Source organism: Canis aureus, chromosome 32 (genome assembly GCF_053574225.1).
Source record: "Canis aureus isolate CA01 chromosome 32, VMU_Caureus_v.1.0, whole genome shotgun sequence".
Lineage (NCBI taxonomy): Eukaryota > Metazoa > Chordata > Mammalia > Carnivora > Canidae > Canis > Canis aureus.
The window spans coordinates 30,253,433-30,278,795 of NC_135642.1; the positions used below are offsets into that span (position 1 = coordinate 30,253,433).

The 25,363-nt window shown below is 40.3% G+C and overlaps 1 protein-coding gene across 1 annotated transcript in view; it reads right to left on the reverse strand.

The window, feature by feature from the left end:
- RORA (RAR related orphan receptor A) overlaps positions 1-25,363 on the reverse strand; it is a 711,502-nt gene that overhangs the window by 161,650 nt on the left and 524,489 nt on the right. The window contains exon 3 of the mRNA XM_077881327.1: positions 21,930-21,959. Within this exon, the coding sequence (XP_077737453.1) occupies positions 21,930-21,959 (30 nt within the window). The remainder of the gene's footprint in view (positions 1-21,929; positions 21,960-25,363) is intronic.

Here is a 25,363-nt window from a genome sequence, read left to right on the forward strand (position 1 = left end):
AGAATGACTGACATTCAGAGCCGGTGTGGAAATGTGACCACCCCCCACACCCCCTTCCCCAAGCCTTCCACAGTGGAAGTCAGTCTCCCATCACCTCTGCATTCTGTGCTTCCCTGGATGTTAATTTCAATCAGATTTTACTCAAATAAACTAAACAGGCACAAAGGAGAGAACCCTCCAACCTCAGACACAGACGCATCCACCACACATATTTTGGCTACAGAGACTGCAGACCATGACAATATGCCTCACCTTTCCTGGGACTCCCTCACTTGTTCAGTCCTTATGGGTCTTTTAATTTAAAGAAAAAAGAAATTAAGCTGTTCTGGCTGATTGAAGAATAGTTTCCCCAAGGAACATATTAACACTTAATGGTTATATTAGTGATTTACAGTAACTTCTCATTCAGGATTCTTTTCGACTCATCGTAGAGGTAAAATCAATACCTTCTCCAAAGTGGAGAAATTTAGGTGATTCATCTCTGAGATTCAGGAACAAAGAAAAATTAATGATAAAGACCGAAAATAACTCCAGTTCTCCCCATTCAGGGTCTAATTGACTCTGAATCATAATTTCAGAAGGCAGAGACCTTGGGGATCACCTAGTCCTGTTTCCTCACTTTGCAGATGAGGTCCGGCTAGCTGGTAGACAGCAGACCCAGGTTCTGAGTCCCAGATTCAGTGTGCATCCCCAACTGCCTTGCTGCATTAGACGATGGTATAGAGAGTCGGGAGGCACACAAAACTAAACAGACACCAATCTTGCTGGCAAGGTGTTAACAATCTAGCAGAGATAGTCCATAAAAAATTATGACACAAAGTCAACAGTGATAAGTTGAACATCAGAATTATAGATGAAAAAGGAATCTTTAAATCACTGACCCTTGAGATTTCTTTTTTTCATTTTTTTTATAATGGTAATCAAACTTGTTTAATAGTGAAATTATTCCTGTCTTTCAAGATTCCTTGAAACTAAGTATTTGCACTATAATTTATTTAAAGGATTTCACAACATATCCTATTTGAGTATCTGATTTGAAAACAAATAAACAACCAAGTCAGACCACACAATGCACATTGAATGAGATCTTCTGGGCAGGTATCTTCCCGTCTGCCCAGGCAAGCCAAACCAAATGAGGCACTGGGTCGAAAAGGAAGGAAGAGTAAAGGATAAATCCATTGACCACCACCCCAGGAGGCCAAGAGACTCTCTCGCCCAACCTCCATTAGTCGTGACTGGCTCTAAAATAAAAATAACATACTCAAGCTGTGATAGAGGAAAGGTCTTGGTTTGGAACCCAACTACAAAGTATTAGCAAAGAGAGATTATTACCCACTAGAGACTCTCTTTTTGGTATAATTAGAAGAATAAAAAGACCACTGAATAGTGGGATTTGTGAGAAATATGGGTCATGTGTCGGCAGCGCTACTTGCTTGCAAAATTGGCTATGTGGGTTGGCACATAGCACCGTGAATATTAGAAACCACAAATCTCCAGAGTTTCCCCAACAAAGTAAAAGGCCTTGTCTAGAGATTGACAGCTTGGAGGTCAGTTCATGTAAGAAGTCTCTGTGTGAGCTCCAAAGCTACCTATGCATTTCCTACTTTTCTTTCTCTTCCTCCTCCACCCCTGCCTCTGCCTTTACCCTCCCATTTTCCCCTTCTTCTCCTCTTATTTTGGATACATGTACCTTAGTGGGTCTAACTGTGGCTTATGATGCTTCCATCAACCTGCCGGAGAAAACCAGCCCTCTCCATGTCAATGACCAATTAGGAAACCAGGAGCATCTCTGGACAATGGAACAAAGCATATTTCCATGAACAAAACCCAGGGAAGCAGATTCTTTTGCCCCTGGAAGACTAGAAGGAGTTATTCCCCTGTTAGAATATACTGCAGTTGAAGGTCCAAAAAAGGAAAAAAAAAAACAAAAAAACAAAAAACCTCTCTGTATTGACAACAAAGCCAATTCTTGAGAAGAATGGGGACCTCTTCAAAACTTCCTCTTGGGAGCCTGAAATGGAAATCAAGTATTTCCCTGTTTCTATCTGTTTAATTGTAGACTCTTCTATAGGAGTTCTAAATAAATTAAGTAAATGTCTTCTTGAAAAAAAAGTAAAAGATGAAATGAGTTTTCAAATCCTTAGGATTAAGTACACCTTGGACACAGACAAATAGCCAGGTGCTCACACCACACTTCCATTAACCTCTGCCTGGAATGCTCTCTCAGCTAACTATTCCTTCACCTTCCTTCATGCTCTGAAATATTATTTGGCTAGATCTTCAATATGATTTTCAGGACTCTCCTGTGGGGGGCAGATCCTATACCATCTCTCTCCTTAGCTTAGCACTTGTATCCAAAGCCCTTAGATTGTGCGCTTGTGTACTTTTCCATTTCTGTGTTCCTGTCTCCTCCAAGAAAATGGGGTGGTGGTGGTGGTGGTGGTAGAGAGTCAAAATTTTCTTTCTTTTTAAAATTTTATTTCATTATTTTTTTCTTTTTAGAGAGAGACTGAGCATGCAAGTGCGAGGTGGGGAGAGGTACAGAAGGAGAAAGAGAGAGAGAGAATCTTGAGTAGGTTCCATGCCCAGTGAGGAGCGGGATTTGGGGCTCAATCTCACAACCTGGAGATCATGACCTGAACTGAAATCAAAAGTCAGATGCTTAACTGTCTGAGCCACCCAGGTGCCCCCATATTTTCTTTCTATATCCCCAGTGCCTTCTATGTATTAGGAGTTTGTAAAGGTCAGGATGATTCTTAAATAATACATGAAATCTGTATTTCCTGGGCTTCCAATAGACAAGAGAATCCAGAGTTCTAAGTAATGGATAGGAGAAAGGACCAAACCCCGTGGCTGGTCTCCTCACAGACCATATCAACAAGGCAAAGTCCTCCTGTCTCTATTTCTGTTTCCCCACCTATTTGTACTTATGTTTTTAAGAATCAAAGGGTTTCTCTTTGCAAAAGTCTTGAAAAGACTAGGTAACAATTATTTTATAAATGCCAATCGGGGGACACCTGGGTGACTCAGTGGTTGAGCATCTGCCTTTGGCTCAGGGTGTGATCCTGGGGTCTGGGATCGAGTCCCACAGTGGGCTCCCTGCGAAGAGCCTGCTTCTCCCTCTGCCTGTGTCTCTGCCTCTCAGTCTCTGTGTCTCTCATGAATAAATAAATAAAATCTTTTAAAAAAATGCCAATCAGATCCTCAACTTGATCCCAATGAGCTATTATTAAGTACAATGCAAAGGAGACAAAATTTAGCAGAGAAATCTGAACTTAAAAGATTTGGCCACAAATGTAAGCCAGAATTCATTTTTCCATTCGAAGAAAAACATCCCTACTTCCATTGTGATGCTTGGAATTTAAGCTTCAATTATAAAAGGTCTTTGGAAAGGCATTATTGAAACGGCTGACGGTCCTTGTAGAATCACTTGGCCAAGTGTGTCCTCCTGTCAGCCTAGACTGTCATCTGAGTATATTGACCCTCCCTGACTGAAAGTCTATGAAAGCCAGAGGAGGAGGAACACGCTGTAAACCTGCTGCAGAGCATTAACAAGAACACAATTAAAAACCATCACTTCTGGGACTTATCACACAACTTGGAAATGGCGTTCAATAAAGGAAAAGATAATTTGGGGCCACACTCGTGGAATGAACATCTCGCACGCAGTCACTGGTCTGGATTTAGAAAACTGCTTTGATCCCCAGAGAGTAGCTTGTTAATGAGTATTTTAAAGGACAAGATCGAGGTGGTATGATAGAGTCGAAGGGTTCCAGTCTTGCTTCTACTTCTGTAAAAGGCAAGTGGAACTGCCTCTGAATAAGATGCTTTCTACCTCCCTGAGAAAACGTCCCCATCTCGAATATGGGAGGTGGAGACCACCAGCTTAACTCTCTGCTCCACTCTCAAATTTGGGTCTTCGTGACCAGAACATTGGAAAGAACTTAAATACGAGAGCCGTGAACACTCAGACCTTATCCAATCTGAAGCAAAGGTGAGGAAACTTGATTCTAAAAAGTCATTTTTATTAAAATATATGCTAATGACTAACACATAATTTTTATAGAGATGCAGGGATTTATGTAGTTGAAGAGTTCATGATCAACTTTCTGAACTTGATATGCTCATTGGTGTCACCAATTACCCATGGTGGTCAAACCTCCTAAGTAAATATAAACATATTAGAAATCACAGACAAGAAGATGAGAAAGGGTTAATCTATTAACATTTTTTTCAGGTTTACACAAAACTTGAATAGTATAATACAGCTCCATGTATTCCCTCCTGGTAAAACAAATGTTTTGCCACTCTTGTTTCACCTATACTCAGCTCCACCTCAATATATTTTTTCTTTATTTCTTTTTTTTTTTTTTTTCTGGAGCATTTTAAAGTAAATCTCAGATATCAGTTAGCCATTTCATGCCTAACTACTTCAGTCTTCATCTCTGATAGAGATTTTTAAAAAACAACAACCATGCCATTACTACACCTGACAACATTAAAGAAATAATACCTTAAATAGCATCTAGAATACCAGTCCATACCCACATTCCATCAATCACCCCCCCAAAAAAAGGTCCCCCCCCAACTTTTGGCTTGCATCTGCATCTAAGTAAGGGCAGAGTTGAAACTGATTTCACTCAATTTAAAATCCTTTGTCTTTTAAATATTTATTTAGATTCCACCATTAGTTAGACACAATGTATCTGGAACACAGATAATGTGAAGCCCAGCTTCAAAGTTACTAAATATTTCATTATTTGAAATGTCTGATTCTATGAATCAGATTCAAATGTAGTTAAAGTCTCTAAACTGGAGATATATCAACTAATTCTCATAATTTTCTCAAATGCATGAACTATTTAGGCAACTTTACTTGCCTGTCTTAAACATGTTTTGTCAAACTTTTTAAGATTCTCAAAAAGAATACGTCTAGAAAGCACAGCAGTCCTCATTTTGCTCATATAAAAGCTGAGTTTCCTGGACTGGGGAGCAGCCCAGCACCAGATGTAGCATTTTCAGCTGCAGTTTTACCTAAATTCAAAAAAGAGACATCTGACTGAATACAGCGACAGTGAGGCCAGCTTTGTAAATAGGGCTAAGAGCCCCAAGCTGTCATAGACTGGCTGTTGGGAAGGAGGAAAGTGAACAGTTTCTACATTCAGCCTTCATGTAGCCTCTCTGGTAACACACAGGCATTGCTGTGACTCATAACTAGAAATACTGTTTTATAACACCGATCTGTGTTTTGTAACACACGCGGAAACAAAAAAAAAAAAAAAAAAAGAAGAAGAAGAAGAAGAATATTTAGAAACCAAAACCAATCCCTGCATCTGGGCATTGATATCAAGATCTCAGGATGTCAGAGTGGCTATTTAATCCAGATAAAGTAGGCAAGGCCTTATCCTTTTCTTTGGCAAGAAAGTGGAGGCTTCCTGCCTGCTGCACATGCCCATAGGAGGAGCAATGATGAATTTAATTTTCTTAAAACAGAAGCATTTTCAGACTTGTGTTTTCCTGGACAGCTGCCTGGTGGCTGTAATACATAATAAGGGCGTGTAATTGACAGTAATGTGAATCACTCACTGAAATTCTGGCAAAAAAAAAAAAAAATATATATATATATATATATGTGTGTGTGTGTGTGTACTCCATATATATGTATATGTACACACACACGCACATATATATACATATATATGTATATATATATGGAGTTTTTTTCAGGAAAAAATTAAGAAGCACATTCATCCTGTCCATTGAAAACAGCAATTATATTACATTTCAGCTCGTTAGCTACCTTTATATTAAAAAATCACTGTAATTTACACTATCAGGATCTCTTGTAAGGAAGTGGAGTGATTACACAATGCATGTAATCGGATGGGTTGGGTCAGACATCTGTGAAATGGCAAATTTAGTTGGGTTACTTGGTAGAGCATACGGGGGATTCCTCTCCTAAGAGTAAGTTACAGGAGACGGACCTCCCAATAATTTTGCTACTTGAAAAGCTGCTGACAGGACCTTGTGATTATTATGATAATACTCAGGCCAGACTGATCAGGCCGCCACTGACGTCCACGTGCACCATCAGAATCCCCTTCACAGAGTTCAGACACAGGGATCTCCAAAAGAATGGCTGGGGATGTTCCCAGGTAGGAACTGTTGGAACCATGGAAGCTTTCAGATCAGGTAAAGAGTTTCTTCATCTATTGATTCTCTTTGAATAAGGGAAAGAAATAATCTGAATTAACTTCACTATCAACCTGAAAGGGCCCCTCTTTTCCAAGGCAGAGGTGCAGAAACCAAACCCAGCAAAGCAATACAGACTGAATTCCATTTAGATAAACACTGACTCCATCTGAACTCCACAGGTTCAGATATTTGTCTGAACCTTGGGGATCTGTGAAACTGGAAAGCCCTTGTTCAAATATGCAAGGTGCCTCGAGCTTCTGACTCTGGAAGGAATAGGGGGTATTCTGAACTGTGACAATTACATGAAGAAAAACCTGGGGCTTTATTTATTTATTTTTTATTTATTTTTTTTTAACCTGGGGCTTTAGAATGTTGGACTGGTGTTGGGAGATGTATTCTGAACCAAGGAGGAAAGTGTGGAAGCAGTTCTTTCTCTCCAGATAAAATACTACATGAAAACAGTTTGGGTTGATTTTTCTATATTAAGAACTCCCATTCTTAGAAGTGAAATTGAAGTAAAATTTCACTAAATCAGAGTTTATGTCAAATTTTTTGAGGAATCAAACTAAAATTCATTCTGTACCTTTTCCCTAATTACCCCTGAGAAGCTTTTTCTTATAAGACAACAGTTAGGGGATGGGATTATTGGCTCATGATGGCTCTCATCTTTGACAGCCAGTAATCTCCAGCTTAATCCTGAATTCATTTGCAAATAGTTGCTAACAGGCAAAAAGAGGGTAGAGCTCCATAAACCACTAAAAAGAGACATCATATACACAAATAGTTCCTGGAAAATATTTCAGATACTATATCTCAAATGTAAGACAGGTGGAGACTGTCAAAATCTGAAAAGTAACATGTAATATGTTTAACTGGCTCTTTGCAGGCATTCTCTTTGTTACTCTATGAATACATTTTACATGAGTTTGAAATGTGTTATTTATTTTTATAATTGAGAAAAATGTGTTAACGCTCTGGAATGTCCATGTGTGGAAAAATAAAACATTACATGGAATTGCACAAACATATGATTTATAATGCACATATCCAGGACCAGAAATTCTAACGAAGAACCTTATTCAACAGAAAAAAAAACACATTTTTTTTCTTTAGCATTTGCAATTCTGGTATACTATAATGCTGAGGCCAAGCATATATTTTATTAGTTTACACCCTAGCTAAGCAATAAAATGTGTGTCATTTCAAATACAGAAAACATGTTTTTCACAAAAGTTACATTTAATGTCTATTTTGCCCCCCTCCCCCACTTTAGTGACTCTGTGGTGTGCCACCCAGATTCCTCCCTCCAGAATCGAGGCTCTTTAATAAGATCGAGCCTCTTTAATCGAGGCTCTTTAATCCTTGGGACCTGGAGTGTTGACTGCCAATGGCTCACACCTGAGACTTGCCTTTGGCTAAGGGGAGCTTGCCTTGCCCAATATCATGCCCCTCCCTGTGGAGAGCTGGCATTCAGTGGCTGGTTGGTGCAGGGTAAAATATCCAGTCTCAACTGGATATTTGCCTCGACTTAAGACATCTCTCAAGGGTTACTGCTTCTCATCTCCCTGTGGCATCTGCTGACCTCAGGCTGCAAATGCATGACAATTCAGTTTCTCCTGCCCAATCCCCTTCCTTCACCCCTTACAGGTGTGTTCCTAAGAGCACACTCCAATCAACTTTCTATATGCAAATCTCAGAGTCTGTTCTCTGGGGAACCCAATCAACGCATTTATTTAAAGGTAGGGGTGACAAGTTGAGAATGATGATGAATTTTAGATGACAATATGGTAGAACTTTATTTGGTGTGAGGTAGACCCAGCCTGGCCTTTATGCCAAGAGGGTTGGTTCCAAGCTTTCTAAGTCTGGCATTACAAGGTGAGCCCATTTAATGGTGATCACACAACGTGAGGAACTTTATGATGAAGTTTTACTATTGTATTACTATAGATGAATCATGGACAGTGTGTAGATCCTTTGACCATATGCAGAATGTTAGAAATTGCCTCTTCTGTGTTTCAGGGGCGAATTAACTCAACACTCTAGGATTTTTCCTTATAAGTAAAACTCTGGGATGGAATGAAGAATTCACTGACCATTAAAGAGTAGCTTAAGCACTAGGAGAATCTCTGAGAATGGGACCCACATTGGTCATTTTGTTCATTAGAAATCTAACTACCAAGTGAAACATACCAGTAGTATCTCAGGTAAAGCAATTTAGGGCAATCAACATGTATTCTTCTCAATGATACTGTCCCCCAGTGACTCCCATAATGAAAATGAGAACATTTTTCCATCTCTCAAATCACCCCAATTATAGGCAGGATTAGGTAACTTCCACAAATCAGGCCACAGAAAGTTCTTTGATTTAGAGATATCAGAACTCTTTTGTTGAGTATGTGTGGCGGGGGAAGGAGTGAGGGGCCATGGATTTATGTGTGATGGGTTGACAGTTTTCCCTTTTCCAACCTGGAAAGGCACAGACTGAGTGTCTTCTAGGACAGTTTCGACTTTGATTGCACTTTGCTGTGCGAAACTGCAGCACAAAATGAAGACAGCTCCTCTCACTTCGTTATTAAAGACTCCCATCTGAGAAAGGAGAGGGATGAAAGAGGCTACAAGAGATGGTGTTTCATCAGGAATCAAAGATCTTCCTTCCTCCTGTTCTCCTTTAGCTCAGTGATAGAAGCCTCACGAGAGAATGAGTGTGAAGCTGAGAAAGCCAGACTTTACATTTCCTATGAAGAGATGGACTTTCCATTAGAGGCAAGAAAACATTTCCTCTCCTATTATAATAATTCCAAAGTGCTTTTTGACCTTGGAAGGAAAAAAAAAGTCAGTGTTAAGATAGAATTGGTTAGGTCATCGCCTAAGGAGGCATAAAGGGCCACCAGGAAATAAATTAAAATTAAAATAAAAATAGATTCTTTTATTGGGTCACATCTCATCCTCTCATTTATAAGCAAGGTTTCCACTCAAGGAATTGATACTGCAGGGGATAATTTGGCTCCTCTTGTTTTGACTCAAGAAAAAGTTACAAACAAGAAAAGGGAGGAAACTGCTCATAAAGCTTAAAAGGCAGAGGATTCCAAGGAAAAGCAGACAGAAATCATGGTTGTGTGCAGCTACTTCTGAAGTGGGCCAGAGTTTTGAAATCATTGGTCCCGGCTAAGTTAAGGAAACACACTTATATTCCAGACCAGACAACCATAGCATAGCAATGTCACGCGCTCTGACTTTGAACAAATAAATGTCATTTATTTCCAAAATTTACCTTACGACTCAGGAAGTAATCTAGGATTATCAAAACATCTACTTTCCAAACTGTTTAACATATTCGGATCACTTTGCCCATTACAGACTAGACAAATATAGGATATTTTCCTTGATAGAATATACTCTCTACTTGAGGAGAGATTGGCCAATTCTTTCCTCTAGTAGGTGGTTTTCTCCTTTGCCTTTATTTTTTTTTTTAAGATTTATTTATTTATTTTAGAGAGAGAGAAAGAGAGCACAAGTGTGTGGGGGGAAGGGGCAGAGGGAGAAGGGAGAATCTCAAGCCAAATCCCTACTGAGCGCAGAGCCAGATGCAGGGTTGGATCCCAGGACACATGAGATCATGACCTGAGCTGAAATCACAAGTTGGATGCTTAATGCTTTACTGACTGAGCCACCCAGGTGCCCTCTCCTTTGCCTTTAAATAGATGCCAACGGTAACTGAAAATGTCTCTTTCTTTTTCTCTGTGTAGATTTGATTATCTAGTTTATAAAATCTTGTATTGATAATGCAAACAAATGCTATTTAAGAAGTCACTTAGCAAAAGAACACGTTCTTCATCTTAGAATAAAAGTAAGTATTCTTAAGCCTTCTGGATGAGGTTCTGTCTTAAATCTGCAAAAAGAAACTTTAAAGCCATCAGTCCTAAAACTGAGACTCCAGGTACATAGGGGAAGCTGCCAGACATTAAGAAGCCCTTTGAATTGTAGTATTGGTTTGCAGAATAATATAGAACAAATCTCACAAGACAATTTCAAATATTAAATATCTGTTCTTCCTTTTAGCTGTTAACAATGAAACTATTATTGCTTTTCCCTAGACTCAAATTTGCAAGAAGGATGCAAGGTCATAAAATTGTGTGTGTACACACACACAACACTCTTATTTAAAATCTACAGATATTAATTGAACACATAGTAGATACCAATCATTTTGCTAAGCCTAAGGGATAGAAAGATAATTAAAGCATATCTAGGGCAGAGCTACATAAACAACAACTATTCCACAATATACTTTCTGTACTGTCACCTTAACAATGTACTGTGGGGGCCGAGGAGCTGTGGTAATAGTTTAACAAGGGGAAGGTAGCTGGAGAAGGCTTTGGTGGCAGATGCTATTTGTGTTGGCCTTTGGTGGAGCAGTAAGAATTCTACAGGTACAGGAGTTGATGAAGGACATTTCAGGACAAACAAAATATAGCAGAAGCAAAGGCACTGAGGTATGCCAATGTACAATCTTGTAGAAACTGGTCATTGAGGATGGCAGAAATTGCCAGCATAGAAATCAAGGAATGAGCAGTAGAAAGATCAAGATTGTGGTCGTGTGCAGCTACTTCTGAAGTGGGCCAGAGTTTTGAAATCATTGCTCGCTGCTAAGTTAAGGAAACACACTTATATTCCAGACCAGACATACATAGCTTAGCAATGTCACGTGCTCTGACTTTGAACAAATAAAGGTCATTTATTTCCAAAATTTACCTTACAACTCAGGAAGTAATCTAGGATTATCAAAACATCTACTTTCCAAACTGTTGGAAAGGCCCTTGAGTGCCACATTAAGAAGTATAGACTCTTTGGGTATTGGAAAGGACTGGAAGGTTATCAAGGAGGGAGAATAAGAAGATCCTGTTGGCAGTGGGATTTCAGGATTTCAGGATTTCTTTTCTTTTTCTTTTCTCTGAGAAAAGAAAGAGCAGGAATTGCTGAATATAAAGGTAGTGTTTTCTAATATACCTGGTCTTAGAGAATAGAGTTTAGCCAAGGCATGTTCTTAGCACAACTTTGCACGCAATAATTCTTAGCACAACTAGATCACGCTGGTGTCTCCACTAAAAAATTCACAGTGGTCCCTTGCACACTGCGAAGCAAAAGCAGTGCCAAACTGCATCTTGAATACTCTGCTCTGTAGATTTACTGTCTGTAGAGCTTTAAAGTTAGAAAAATATTTCAAGCCCAATCTGTCACTAACAACTTTATACGTTTTGCTCTTTCCTAAATCATCTGGCTATTGGGACGCCAAGTCTGAAGGAGATGTTTCCAATGGTAAGCCCTATTGACATCTGCTTTCTCATTCTCTATATTAAATACACTAGCATATTGATGCCTCTTTAAGCCCAAAGCCAAGCTGATGATGTGGACAATTAAAAAAAAAACAAAAAACCCTGATTTTTCTCCTACTTGCCCACATTTATTAGAAGTCTGAATTTACACAGTGCCTGGATAGCAAAGAAAGCAATACTATTTTTTTAATTATTATTATTATTTGATTCCTCTTCAGGACAGTCCCTCACGGCAGGAAACTGGTTAGTTTGCAGATAGGAGAAATCTAGGACCAAAGAGAGAAAATAATTGGAAATCACTGTTTTGATGGAGTCAGGGGCAGAGTTAGCAATAGCATTCCCCAGCCGCCACTCTTCTGGGGAAGCCCGACAGCCTTGTTCTCACTGCAGACTTAAATGTCCTCCTTCCATGTAGATCAATTCGATTCCTGAGCCCGAATGACAAGCTAAACTACCAATAATGCCTTGCACAGAGTTTTAAGCGACATAATCAACCGGAGAGGGACTTGTGTCAGTTACTTTGTCTCCTTAAAAATCAAGAGTAACAGTGGTTAAGAGAGAAGTTTTTAACAAGGAGGAAAACCCTAGACAGTTGTCTCTGAGATTCTTCACCACGGCTTCAAGGACAACCAGGAAAAGAGCTGCTATTTGAGGCAACTTCATTATAAAATCATTTTTAATAAGCAATCTTAACAAAGAGAGGGAATACTCTTGTGGAGAAACCCTCCAGGGACCCAGAGGCTGCCCAGTTAAGTTATTAGGAAGTTTCACACAAGGGACCAAACAGCTATTTCATTGGCCTCGGGGGACAGAGTTTAGTTTTCACCCGTCCTCCAGAGGCACTGGTGTTATCTTGTCTACTAACAGCACAGGCTGGTAACAATCAATTATCCCGACGCCCCGACTTGGTGAGGGAAAGTGAATTTTCAGTTTTGTCGACACAAAAAAAGACACCATGTAAGAGAGACAGATAAGTTAGCGCGATATAGTTCATGATATACCGAAGACTTTTGTGAACATGCAGCCGATGAAAATGCCTCATCTGGATCTTAGTGTTCTTCACCTGCAACGAGAGAGACCCGTCCTTGGAAAATCAAGAAATAGCAACAAAGACAAAAGGAAGTCGAATTATCCCCCTTACTGTCCAGCTGTGTGGGCGAAATGGTTCTTGGCGCTGGTGAAAAAAATAATAGTCCGCACAGTTTACTTTGCCGACCGAAGAGGTGAGCATGATTCGGAATTTGGGGCTCAAATTTTTGCAAAGCTCCGTGTGGCCGAGTTAAAAAGGGATGGAAAGACGGAGGCTCCGGGGGTATTACGGGAGCTTCCAGCCAATTCGCAGCAGGAATGAAAGACAGCAAGGAGAACCATGAGCCACGCAATTCAAAGTGCACATGTTATCTTTCAAGCTCATTTCATTCTTCTGATTTCGACGAGGCGGCAAGAACTGGTCTTACAATTAGACCTTAAAACTGGGAGGATGGAGAAAAGGTAAAACACTCTTTTTCTTTAATAATCAGAACAGCCTTCTCTCTCTCTCTCTCTTTTTTTTTTTTTTTTGGACTAGATCTTTCCTGCTCCACAAGCACTTTGGCTACACAGTTGATCAGAGGAAAGGCCAGAGAAGAACCCCTATTTAAGGATAAGAATCCTGTCTGATTTTGGAGAAGGGACTGAAGTATGGAACACCTGCTTTATGTAACACTCCCTAAATGGCCGTGGCAATAAAAGCATTATTTAAAGATCAGTGTATTTTTCACACACATTCTGCGGCTCCCCATTGGTTCTCAGATAAAGCCCAAATCTTATCTCTTCTTCTTGTCCTTCCTTTTCCTTGTTAATACGCTATTCTAGTCAGACAGGTCTACACAATCATCCCTCAAACACGCTTTGATCCACCTAATTAATCCTTGCTACCCTTCCAGGCTAAGCTCAGCTCACCACTAGCATCCCCAACTCATACAGATAATCCAACTTGCATCAAACCTGCGTTTTCCAGCGATTCCCTCATTACTGAAATTTCCTCAAGGGGTTCTTCGGCCCTTTCTCCTCAGGTGTGGACTTAGCTATTGGAGTGAGGGTAATGAGTTACACTTTCTAGCCTACACCGTGCCTAACACAGTGCCAGACACAGAGTAGGGGTTAGAAATACGAAGTGAGGGATCCCTGGGTGGCTCGGCGGTTTAGCACCTGCCTTCGGCCCAGGGCCTGATCCTGGAGTCCCAGGATCGAATCCCACATGAGGCTCCCTGCATGGAGCCTGCTTCTCCCTCTGCCTGTGTCTCTGCCCCTCTCTCTCTGTGTCTCTCATGAATAAATAAATAAAATCTTAAAAAAAAAAAAAAAAAGAAAAAGAAATACCAAGTGAAGATCTGACTACCTGCCCCATGCTCTTCCTCCAGGGAGTGGCTGTGGTCTGCCTTCCAGCTTTTCCTTCCTTAGGTCTCAGCATTACAGGGATCTGGATTCCCTACCACACAATCCCCACCCCTCTCTCCCACAAACATAATATTTAAAATAAAAGATTTATGGACTAAGTCTCTTTCACTGAGTCTAAAGCCTAATCCTGAACATCCTAGCATTTTCTATTCTTCAATATGCCTTCTAATCATTATGCTGGGTTGTTAACCACTTAAAACATTAGGAGAGATAGTGAATGCCTAAGAGGTCAACCAAGTAAAACAAGGGAAAAAGCTATTGCTTTTGCATAAGAAAAATGTTTACTCAGACGCAGTGGTGAAGTGGGTGGGGAACATTCCACTGTGGGGGATCTTGGGCAGTCAGGAAAGAGAGTAATCAAATAGCTTGGAAATGAAAACCTCAGTTACTCTAATATGCAGAGATGGACATCAATTGTAATCGAAGGGGACCATGTGACTACAAATACACTAACTTCCTGGCAGTGTAGCTGACAGAGGTACTATATAAAAAAAAGTGTGACATTTATAAAGAAAGTTAACGTAAAACAATAACTTTTCTCATATTTCAAACACAATGGTGTCTATGTTTTTCCTAGTTTTTATGCCTTTGGACACAGATCCCAGTAAAGACAGAAGCTGATATAACTGTAAATCCATGTCTAAATTCAGGTATGCATAAGCATACGCAAAGCCTAGATGTTTAATTCTCTTATGTATGCTTTTGCTACATAATTCAACTCCCTAGGCATTCTTTTTGCTTTCATGGTTTTGTTTGTTTTTGGTTAGGGTTCAGAGAAACCACAGTATCCTGAATCATACTACCTCTTAGTGGCAATGAAAGTTATACACAAATTATCAAGTTGGTCTGACAAAAGAATAAGGCACAAATTTATTACAAATGTCATTAAGGTCCATTAAAGACTTTGTTGCAGTAGAAAACAGATGCATGCTATAAGTAATATATATTACCACTAGTGTGGGGTACATGACTATCTTAGAAGCAAAAGTAACCATTTGGGGGACACCTGGGTATCTCAGTGGTTGAGCCTCTGCCTTAAGCTTAGGATGTGATCCTGGGATCCCAGGATCCCAGAGTCCTGGGATCAAGTCCTGCATCAGGATCCCCACAGGGAGCCTGCTTCTCCCTCTGCCTCTCTCTCTATGTCTCTCATGAATAAATAAATAAAGTCTTTAAATAATTTTAAAAACCAACCATTTTGAACTATTTATTATGGAATCCGTTGAGTTGTATGAACAACGATATTAAATGGATGCCAGTTCTTTGGTAAATTCACTTAGATTGTTAAAAATAGAAGCAACGCTCATTTTACTTTATTTATTTATTTATTTATTTATTTATTTATTTATTTATTTATTTATTTATTTTGCAACACTCATTTTAAAGTCAGAAGGCTGCACGGTTTTCTGTAGATGACTCTGTTTAAATGAATTTTTTCCTCTGGTAGGAATAACATCCCCCTTTTTTATAATCACTTTGCTCATCAAGCTTAGAAGCCTTTATTGGTAAAACAGTCATAACTTTAAAGAATCTGAATCAGTTGTAGGAATGAATGTTACACTTCACTTTTTTCCTATAGTTTACAGCGGAAGGACCACTGAAGGAATGGCATTTGTTACTGTGGCAGCATTTAGGCTCTGTGGAGTGGCTTCCGATCCTGGCTGCATCACCTTTTAGATACTTGTAGACTGCTGGGCCTCAGTTTTTACCTGGAGAGTGGGGAGCAGCAAGACCTACCTCACAAGATTGTGGTAAAGATTAGATGAATCAACACTTACAAAGTGCTTAGAAAAGCATTTAGCACTTTGTAAATGCTCCATGACATTGCCTCATGTTGATATTGGAGATAATGGTGTGGCACTTCTGTGCGTGCCAGGAGTCAATCTACTCTGAGTCCTGGCTCTGCCCATCACCAGCTGGATGAGTTTGTTGCTTTTTTTTTTTTTTTTTTTTTACTTCTTTAAGTTGCTGATCTCTCAGATAAATTTTCTCATCCAAAATGGGGACGAAAGTAGCACAAAGCTCATGGAGCTGATGAAATGATTAAATGAGATAATGCAGGTAAAGCACTACACAGAGCACCTGGACTATTAGAATTAATCACTCAGGGGTGACAGTTCCTATGCTGCTGCTACCTCATCTACTGGTACTTCTACTCCTATCCTAGATTATTGTCATTACTGAATCAAAAGTGATGCAAAACTTGTGATAGACACCCAGCCTTCTTTAGAGATTGACCCAATCACATGTAAGAGTTTTACTAAATATATAATCTATCAAGTACACGCCAGCACCTGATAGGCTAGGCACTTGTGTTTTCTCCCTACTTGTGATCATGGATTTTAAAGAGCCCTTACCATCTCAATACACCCTTTTGACCCTGTGTTATGAAATGGGAACCCAAATGCTTTTCCAAATTCAATTCATGGATCTGATGTCTACTCACAGAGCAAAATTGAATCACCTGGATGTTCCAATGGAAATGCCTAGCTACATATTCTAGGTGTTTTTGTTTTGTTTTGTTTTTAATGGAATGAACTATGGGTTTACAGGCTATGCAAATCTTCTACCTTGGAAGAACTGAGTGGCAGGGCCAAGTGCAGTCCATTTATATCTTAATATGATGAGACAGAAATCCTGTTAAGCTCAGGCAGGGTTTGGCTGTAGTCAGACAGGCTGAGTCTAAACAAGGCAAACATTTTCAGGCAGTACAAGGGATTTTTATTCCTTGGACTGGTTGATCTTAAAGGCCCTAAATTCTCTGGGTGAGAATGGGCGATATGCAGCAGGGAGAGCTTTCCCTTTCCCTTCATCCTGCTGTGTGCTTGAATCACAGTACCAGAATTCTGGATTGTTTAATTTTTTTATCCTCTCCCACACTTCCAGCTTAGTCTGCTTTCCAGTTGTGAGCTGAATCTTCTAGAAATGGTACAGTAGGCATTTGTGTTTTCAGTGACTATATAACCCCACTCACCTCACCCCCACCTTCAACCTTATTGGTAAGGTCCTTGAGGACAAAGAACCTGTCAGCACACAGTAGGTCCTCAGGAAATAGTTGTCCATTGGCTAGCCCTCTAAGAGGCCAGCATTTATTTTTGGTTATGTACCATCAGCGGCAAGCTTTATGTCTGGGATGGCCAGGAGCCTTGGGAAGCCTCAGGAAGAAATGAATCCTCTGGCTACTTTGTGAGCATTGGGTTATCCCCTTTTCTGTTTCTCAATGGGTAGATGCAATCTGGATGAAAGCCTACTAAGAGAAGTTCAGTGTGGCTTCTTCTCAGGCCTCTTCTAATGATACATCCTGCCAGCAGCAATTGAAATTATAGTTGCCGTGAGTCATACCGTGAGTCACATGGGTTGTCACGGCAACCTATTAACTATATAACCAAAGCACCTTCCATTAGCTTTGCCAAGAATGGTTCCTGAGTTTTCCTGGACTGTTTTAAATAATGTGGGTGAGCCCCAAGTTTGGTGTTGTATTAAGAGCCCACAATCAAAAGGAATGGCCTCAAGGACAAGAAAAGAAAACGAGAAAATAGGGTTATTTTAGTTCTTGGACCTCCTGAGTAAATGGCTACAATCGTGACAAATTGTTGGGTTGGTTTTGTGATATCAACAAATGCCTAAGGAGAGGAGGTTGAGGCCTCAAAACTAATTTTCTCTAAGTCAAATTCAAAGCCAAGTCTCTAGGGGTGAAAAGTGAATACATTAACCTCTTCCACTTTAAATGACTGCAATAAACACTTTTTCTTTTTACAGATACAAAGGATTATTTCTCAAGGAAATATTCTGATTTGTACAAAAATATTTTCACTATTGAGAACTAAAACCACTTGATAAATAACATAGTGCTTTAATTTTATAGGTTCGGTATTAGCCTACTGCAACCAAACATTTGAAAATGTACTAAATTGCCTTTAATAGCCATTCATGTGAAAATTAAAATATTGCAGAAGACTCAGAAGCATATTTTACTTTGTTATTTATTGGGGGAAACAGACATTAAGTTGGATTAAATTGATACATTTTCCTGGCTGCTTACTGAGTCACTTGCAATTTTCACTCCTAAGTGCCTATTCCTCAGTGTGTAAGAAAGAAAGCAGAACAGACTTACCCAGGAAAAATAAAGAATAGGAACATGGATGAATGAGAAGGAAGTGACAATGATCTGTTGCCTCTGGAAACTATCCAGGAGCCTACCTGGCATCTTCTGGGTCTTTGTTGGGGTGGGTGGCTGATATATTCCCTAAGGTTATGACTCCATGATGCAAAACTTCCGAGTAGCTGGAAATAGCTAAGATGATCTGTTGCATTCTTTGCTTTTTCACCTCCAAATCTGTCATATTCTAACATTTTAGTGCATGCAGAACTATCCAAGTAGAATTAGATTAAAAAGCCGGGGGTGGGGTGGGGGTGGGGGACAAGTGACCAGTTGTCCTTGGCAAATAATAAAAACCAAAACAGCAGCTGATACCACGAAAAAGATACTTATCCAACAGGGTACCATTTCAGCAGGAAAGAGACCAGAACAAACTTGTGAAATCCCAAGTAAAAGCAATCTTTGAAGTGTCCAACCAAATACAGGTGCTATATAATCATCACAAAGATTAAATTGAAATTCTACACCACGGTGTGAAATTGATCTGATATGTCCCTATCCTACAAGTAAAAACTTCCTTTTCTGTTCACATGCCAAAACCAACAGCAACATTTCCTATCAACAATTGAAGAATATCACAAATGAAAGCATTCTTTGACCAATTTGGTCATGATGACTTTGTACAAGGAGCCTCAAAGCTCTGCCTTCCCCCACCAGCCAAGTAAAGTTAATGACAAACACCACCAGTGCCTTTTCTCGGGAACACAGGAGAATCTGAGTTCTCCAAAGACCATGCTTATGAATTCCTCGGAAGCTAATAATCAGATCTCCTTTCCTGGGAATTTCTGGCTCCGCTCACCCAAAGCATCTTTATTTTTGTTTTATTTTATTTTTTACAGAAGCAATACCTATGCTCTCCAGATAACAAGGTGGCCTAAAATATTATCAGGTGTCACATCTATTCAGGTTCATTTTGTAGTTCTTGCACCTCTGACTGGTGTACCTGTGAGCTGACACTCCGGTCTGATAATATATTCTGCAACTGTACATGTTAATTTGTAAGTTGAACCATGTCTCGGTGAGGGCAGTTAGGAAACCCAGATTGAAATTGCTAATGTGGGGTGACTTCAGCTGTCGATGATTATGTAGTCAAGCCTTGACCAAGGTTTCCAGAACTCTGGCTAAAAATGCAAGTCTTGAGACAGTACAAAAATGAATTCACGCACTTCACTTGATAGTGAAACTTTCTGAAGAACAGATGTCAAGATGCTTTAAGAGGAGCTGGAATTTAACATCTTAAGAAAACTTCTAGGTAAGTTAGGACAGTTCCGTTTTCAAGAAAAATCCGACAGATGCTAAAGAAGAAGTCATTTGGGTGACTGTTATTGGAGAAAGAACTGATTGATTTTCTTCCTCCTCACAAGTGCAGGCCCTGTAGAGATGCTAAGATCAGAAGTATGATGGGTTGTCTGCTGAGTTGGGTGACAAAAACAATCTCCACATGTAAGTGGTATAGAAGACTTTCACTAACATGTAACTTGGACAATTCAATTTCTCCTGGGCATGTGGAAAGTTTTGTGCCAACTCTCTGTTGCTATTCTTCCCAACTTGTCATTGGTCTGTGTTATCATGGGCCCTCTATCCTAAATCATGAAAGTAAACATCAACCAAAAAACCAAGGTGATTTCTGATCTCCTTTTGTCAATTTAATATGTGAATTACCTAAAGCGAGCTTTATTTTAAGTCTGTCTACCCTGACTTTATGCTTAACGTCTAAGAATTTTCCTGCTGATTTCCATAGTTAGAGAGGCAATCAAAAATCTACCCACTCTGGCTGTGTCTTGATTTTGGTTTAAAGCTGGTATATCTGATGGAGTTAGTTAAGCCTTTGCTGCAAGGCCAACCTGGTTATATCGCCTCTTACTGGAACACCAGCTTTTCTTCGCTAGCTACCACTCTCATGCGGCCATCCAAATCCTTCTATGAATTTAAATCTCACCACAAGTTATTGTTTCTGCAATAGACCAGTGAAATTATTCTCGGGGATGACAATTCCTTGAAGGTCCTCATGGATGGATGGTCTATATATTTGCTGACATCTATGGTCCCTGTCTTATTAGTTGAGGGGCACTCTTTGTATCCAATGGAGTTGAGCTAGTGGTTTTATCCACTCATCCAAGAGCCAAGTCATAATGCAAATACTCAGTGGCTTTCTGTGTGTTGCCAGGTGGCCAGGAGTCCGTACCCCCAAACCGCCATAAACAGTAGGCACAATCATCCGCTCCTGTTCGGGAGAGGCCCAGGACTGAGCTAGCAGAAAGACTGAATTACTTACCACCTCTAGAGTGGGTCCCTCCAGGCCAGGGACGAGCTCATGGGCAAGGCTGTGCAAGGAAGCGCTCTGTACCATGCCTGCCCTGCGGATATACAGAGGACTTCAGTCTCCTGCACTGTCAATCTCTCAGTCATCATGAGCTCAATTATGCACCGACAACAGCAAGAACAACAACAACGACGACGACAAAACAACCCCCAAAAAGCTAAGGGCCACAGACTACCGTGAAGGAGGGACAGCCAACGGGAACTGTGCATCCGGAGATGGAGGTGCTGTCCTGATCATGTATCCATTACGGGCCTGACCTGTCATCTTTCCTCACACAAGGAGAGCCAGGTGGAGAGACTGCAGGACGGGGTTCTAAAAGTCAGGCAACCATCGAATTTGGTGGGTTTGGGTTTTTTTTTTTTGTTCTTTGGGATTTTTTTGTTTTTTTGTTTTTTGTTTTTTGTTTTTTGTTTTTTTTTGCTTTTTTTGTTTGCTACAAATACAGATAGACAGACAGACAAGCCCGAGAGCAGATTTCAAGAATCAACTGAGGCACAAGATAAACTACTTTGATGTTACACAGATTTTTCCCCCAAATGTTTCACATGAAACCAAAACTTTTAAAAGCATAATTAGGAAAAATTTGGGGATACATTGTTGTCAGCCCTAAATTGTGCCATAAATATCTCCACTGCTTACGTTAGAAGGATGCCCAAACACTTCTGGTGGGTAGCACATATCTGTGGTGTAAAATAGCGAATTCTAATGACACTATTAATTCAAAGTCTAAATATGCTGGTCAAGTACAGTGAAGGTTGACTGCCTGCATCAATGACGGATTAGTTTCATCCCGAGGTTCAAAGCACAGTCAAACATTATTGCTCGGATTGCAAAATCACAACACTTTACGTTGACGTGAGTTTGTAAACTTATGGTGTAGTTCGAATGAAGGCAACTGATGAAAGCAGTTGAACCTGAGAAGTGGGAATGAATACAGAGTGTAAATCCAGCGCACATTTCCACATCAAACTACCGATGCCATTTACCGGGGCCCTCGTGGGCCACACTCATGGTCGAGCGACAGCACCTATATTCCCAATCAGTATCTCTGCTCCACAGACACAAGTACAAAACGGCCTAAATCGTGAACTAGTGGTGAGGAAAAGGAGACCAAAGTTTAAAAGAAATCAAGGTGATGTTTCCTAGAAACATACCAGCTCTTCTAAGAAGGATCCAGAATAGGGGTGATCAGTAAGTAATTAATTGATCCTCCTGACTAGATTTTATGATTTTTTCTAAAGACTAATGACTTGAATCACTAGAATTCATCAGACTATGTCTAGACTCTCTTTAACACACACTCAGTACAAACAGGTGGAGATGTACCACTTCCGACCACTACAGGTAGAGAAGTATGACCTCTGTTGACCATGGATCACAGCTGAAACATTAGTTTATACTTGAAGGGTCACAGCAGCCAGACATATGCGAATTCCAACTCTTCAGAAAACTTTGGATAAAAAAAAAATGCATTACTTACATGTATGTGTCTTCTTCGTTACTGAGATACCTAGAAGAGAAGAAAGAAGGACAGAGGTAAGAAAACATCCTGGGTGTACTTCTTGGAATGCCCCTCATTCACAGCACACTCAGGAATGCATTTGTTCAGACGGCGATGCCAAGGCCAGGTTAGTCTTCATCGTACCCGGTGGCGTCCCTGGACCTACCCCAGAACAACAGAACCGTGAATGACAGGGACAAGCACGGCCTACTGGTTTAAGAGGTTCTGTGGTAAAAAAGCAGCAGCATGGACAATAATTAGCCAGGGTGAGGGAAGACTCTCAGTTTTCCTTTTAAATAGGGGAGATGTTCACGTTTATAGGCAGAGTGGGGAAGATTTAAGGCACAAGAGAGTGATGCCAACCTACTCAGACAAGAGCGAGCGGAGCAACGGAGCAATTCATTTGCTATGGCCACTGATTCTGTGTTCACTTTTTAATGAAAACGACTCTGCTTGCTCACATGAAGCATAACTTTCTATGGTGACAGAAAACACCGCCACAAATGTACCTATCTGTCCACACTCATTACAGCCAGAAGGTGTATAGCTGCTACTTGCCGCGAACAGTACCAGGAGGAACACAAACTGTACAAAAACAGGAGGGATTCATGAGTCAGCACCCTTGCTGCTGCTTCCAGGATGATTTACGGAGAGCAGGTGACAGATGAACGGGACTAAGCAAGATTCGGCACACAGGGCCACATGAAGATAACACGAACGCATGCTTCAGGGCCAACAGTGCGATCTCGGTTTCGGAAGGACTCCTTTTTGGACTCTTTATGCTCTGTTCTCCTTGGGGGAGAGTCTTGAGACTCAGTAGGCTCAAAGTAACACAAGTCTCGAAAACATTTAGCCTGTGACTAAGAACTGTGGTAAACCTTGACATTTTTCTCTTTCAAGTTATTAAGAGAGCTATTTAACCCTCCTCTGGAAAGTCAAAGTTGTTGAAAAATTTGGCGCCCACATCAGACCCATTACTTAGCTATGGAACAAATCATACAGGGAAGAAATCCATGATGAAAATCCATGGTAGACATTAAAAAAAAAAAAAAAAGTTAGTTCCAAAGTTGTGTGCCAAGACCAAAATCACACGCTTGCTCCCCCCACAACTTTCCAAAGGGCTTATTTAGGGAAGCTGAAATTACATAGGCCCAACTCAAATTCTCCTTTTTTCCCCTTTTTATTGAGGAAAACTAAACTATTGTTTTTCATCATGTTTGAGTTGGCTTCTCCAAGCGAAGTTAGAACCTTCTGCAAAGAGCCTTGAAAGCTCTCTCACATGGGAACTACAAAACTGGCCTAGAATTTTTTGAAATAAGCTTTATCTTAGGAAGGGAACGTCCCCCCAAAAGCAACTGTGAGTAAAGTTTAATATCTGAATACAATTTGCAACTCCAGCTCATGACAACAGCACCAATAAATTGATACATTAGTGCTCTTTCAGCATTATGAGGGCTATATGTGTACTTTCCTTAGGAAATAATGCTTTCTGTAAAATCACTTTGAAGAGAAAGTGCTTATGCTGTCACTCCTGATTATTCAGAACCTCCACACAATTGGATTTAACACAGCCCAAAACAGACCTATCTATATTCGCTGAGTGTGGAACTATTTTCTCCTGACATCCAAAGCCCTGATGAAAATACTACTGCTTTGACTTTTCTACTTAAATTTATTATACAGCGTGATGCGGTGTTCTCATCAAATATTTTCATGATGATTACATTGATAATAGATTCTGAAAATCTTTCCAGGTAAGCCACCTGATCTTTGAGATCACAGTAGCACAGAGCTAAAACCACCCACATCCGTCTCCAGGAGTAAGCATGGCCCCAGCATCAGCACCAACTCAGTCTCTCAATCTTGTTTAGCTGCCACTTAGTGATCAATAGAAAGAACTGGAGGATATACCCACATAAAAGTTGCCAATCGCAGAGAAAAATGTAGGATGCCAGTTAAACTGGAATTCCGGATATTACTCTGTTGTGTATCCAAAATTCAAATTTAACTGAGCATCCAGTATTTTATCTGGCAACCCTAACCCATACAAATAAAATGTAAATCATATCTATCATATACGATGAAGAATATAACAATAAATTAATAGCACGTTTTTATGTAGAAAGGTTTAAAAAACACACCCCTTTCCTCAAAACAGTATTTTTATAAAAAGAGCATTACTTTTAATTATTGAGATGGGACTATGCATAATATTTAATTATTGTTTTTACTTAACTGCCATTATGAAGACAAAATTCTATTATCCAAAAGAAGCAAACAAATGAAAACAATATGAACACACAAAAGACAAATTTAACGGAATGATCAGGAAGTTTATTTGGAACTCCCTTCCTTCTCCTATCCTGAAAAATAAGACTTGTGATGAAAATAAGACTCCTTTCTCTATAGAAGCCCTAGTACTTCATAGTAACTGACTCCATAGAAGTGTTAAAGAAAGCAAAAAACAAAAAGCAAAACAAAACAACAAAAGCAGGGGCACCTGGATGGCTCAGTTGGCTAAGTGTCTGACTCATGATTTCAGCTCAGGTCATCAACTCAGGGTCATGAGATCGAGCCCCACGTTGGGCTCCATGTTGGGCGTGGAGCCTGCTTAGGATTCTCTCACTCCCTCTCCCTCTGTCCCTTCCTACCCAGCTCCCTGATCTCTCTCTCTCTCTCTCTCTCTCTCTCTAAAAAAGAAAAAGAAAGAAAGCAAAACCATCTTTATTTCACAGATGGGTCAATACAACAAAGAGGCTCAGGGAAGTTTAATTAACACAATGAAAGCTTTCTGTGGAAAGTTAATATCCTTCTGGAAGTGCATCCACAGTGCATATTTAAAAACCCTGGTATAGGTGCACCTGGGCGGCTAGTGGTTGAGTGTCTGCCTTTGGCTCAGGTTGTGATTCCAGGGTCCTGGGATTGAGTCCTGCATCAGGCTCCTGCAGGGAATCTGCTTCTCCCTCTGCCCATGTCTCTGCCTCTCTCTGTGTGTCTCTCATGAATAAATAAATAAAAATTACTCCCCCCCCCCAAAAAAAAACCCCTGGTATAGATAGTACCTCTCAAAAGAGTAAATGTTCAAAAAAGATTTAGTTCCAGGACCATATCACTCAGCAGTCAGCTCTGCAAATAATTTAAACCTATGGGGCCCTGTCCCCAGTCTTATCCCAACCAGAGAGCCCCACCAGGGATTGGGTGAATGAGCAGCCATTTCTTCACCCTTCTTTGGGGGTGGAGTGGGTCTTCTCTTTTCTGTTTCTGAGAGAGGTTGCAAGCTTCCTGTTTTTCTCGCCAGGATGCTTCCTTAATGAGACCACAGCAGTAATACATTGCCCATTTTCATCCCTAAGCAGATCCAAACCTAATGTTACCAGCAGTGCCAGGAGAAGCAGCTCTGCATAATGAATTGT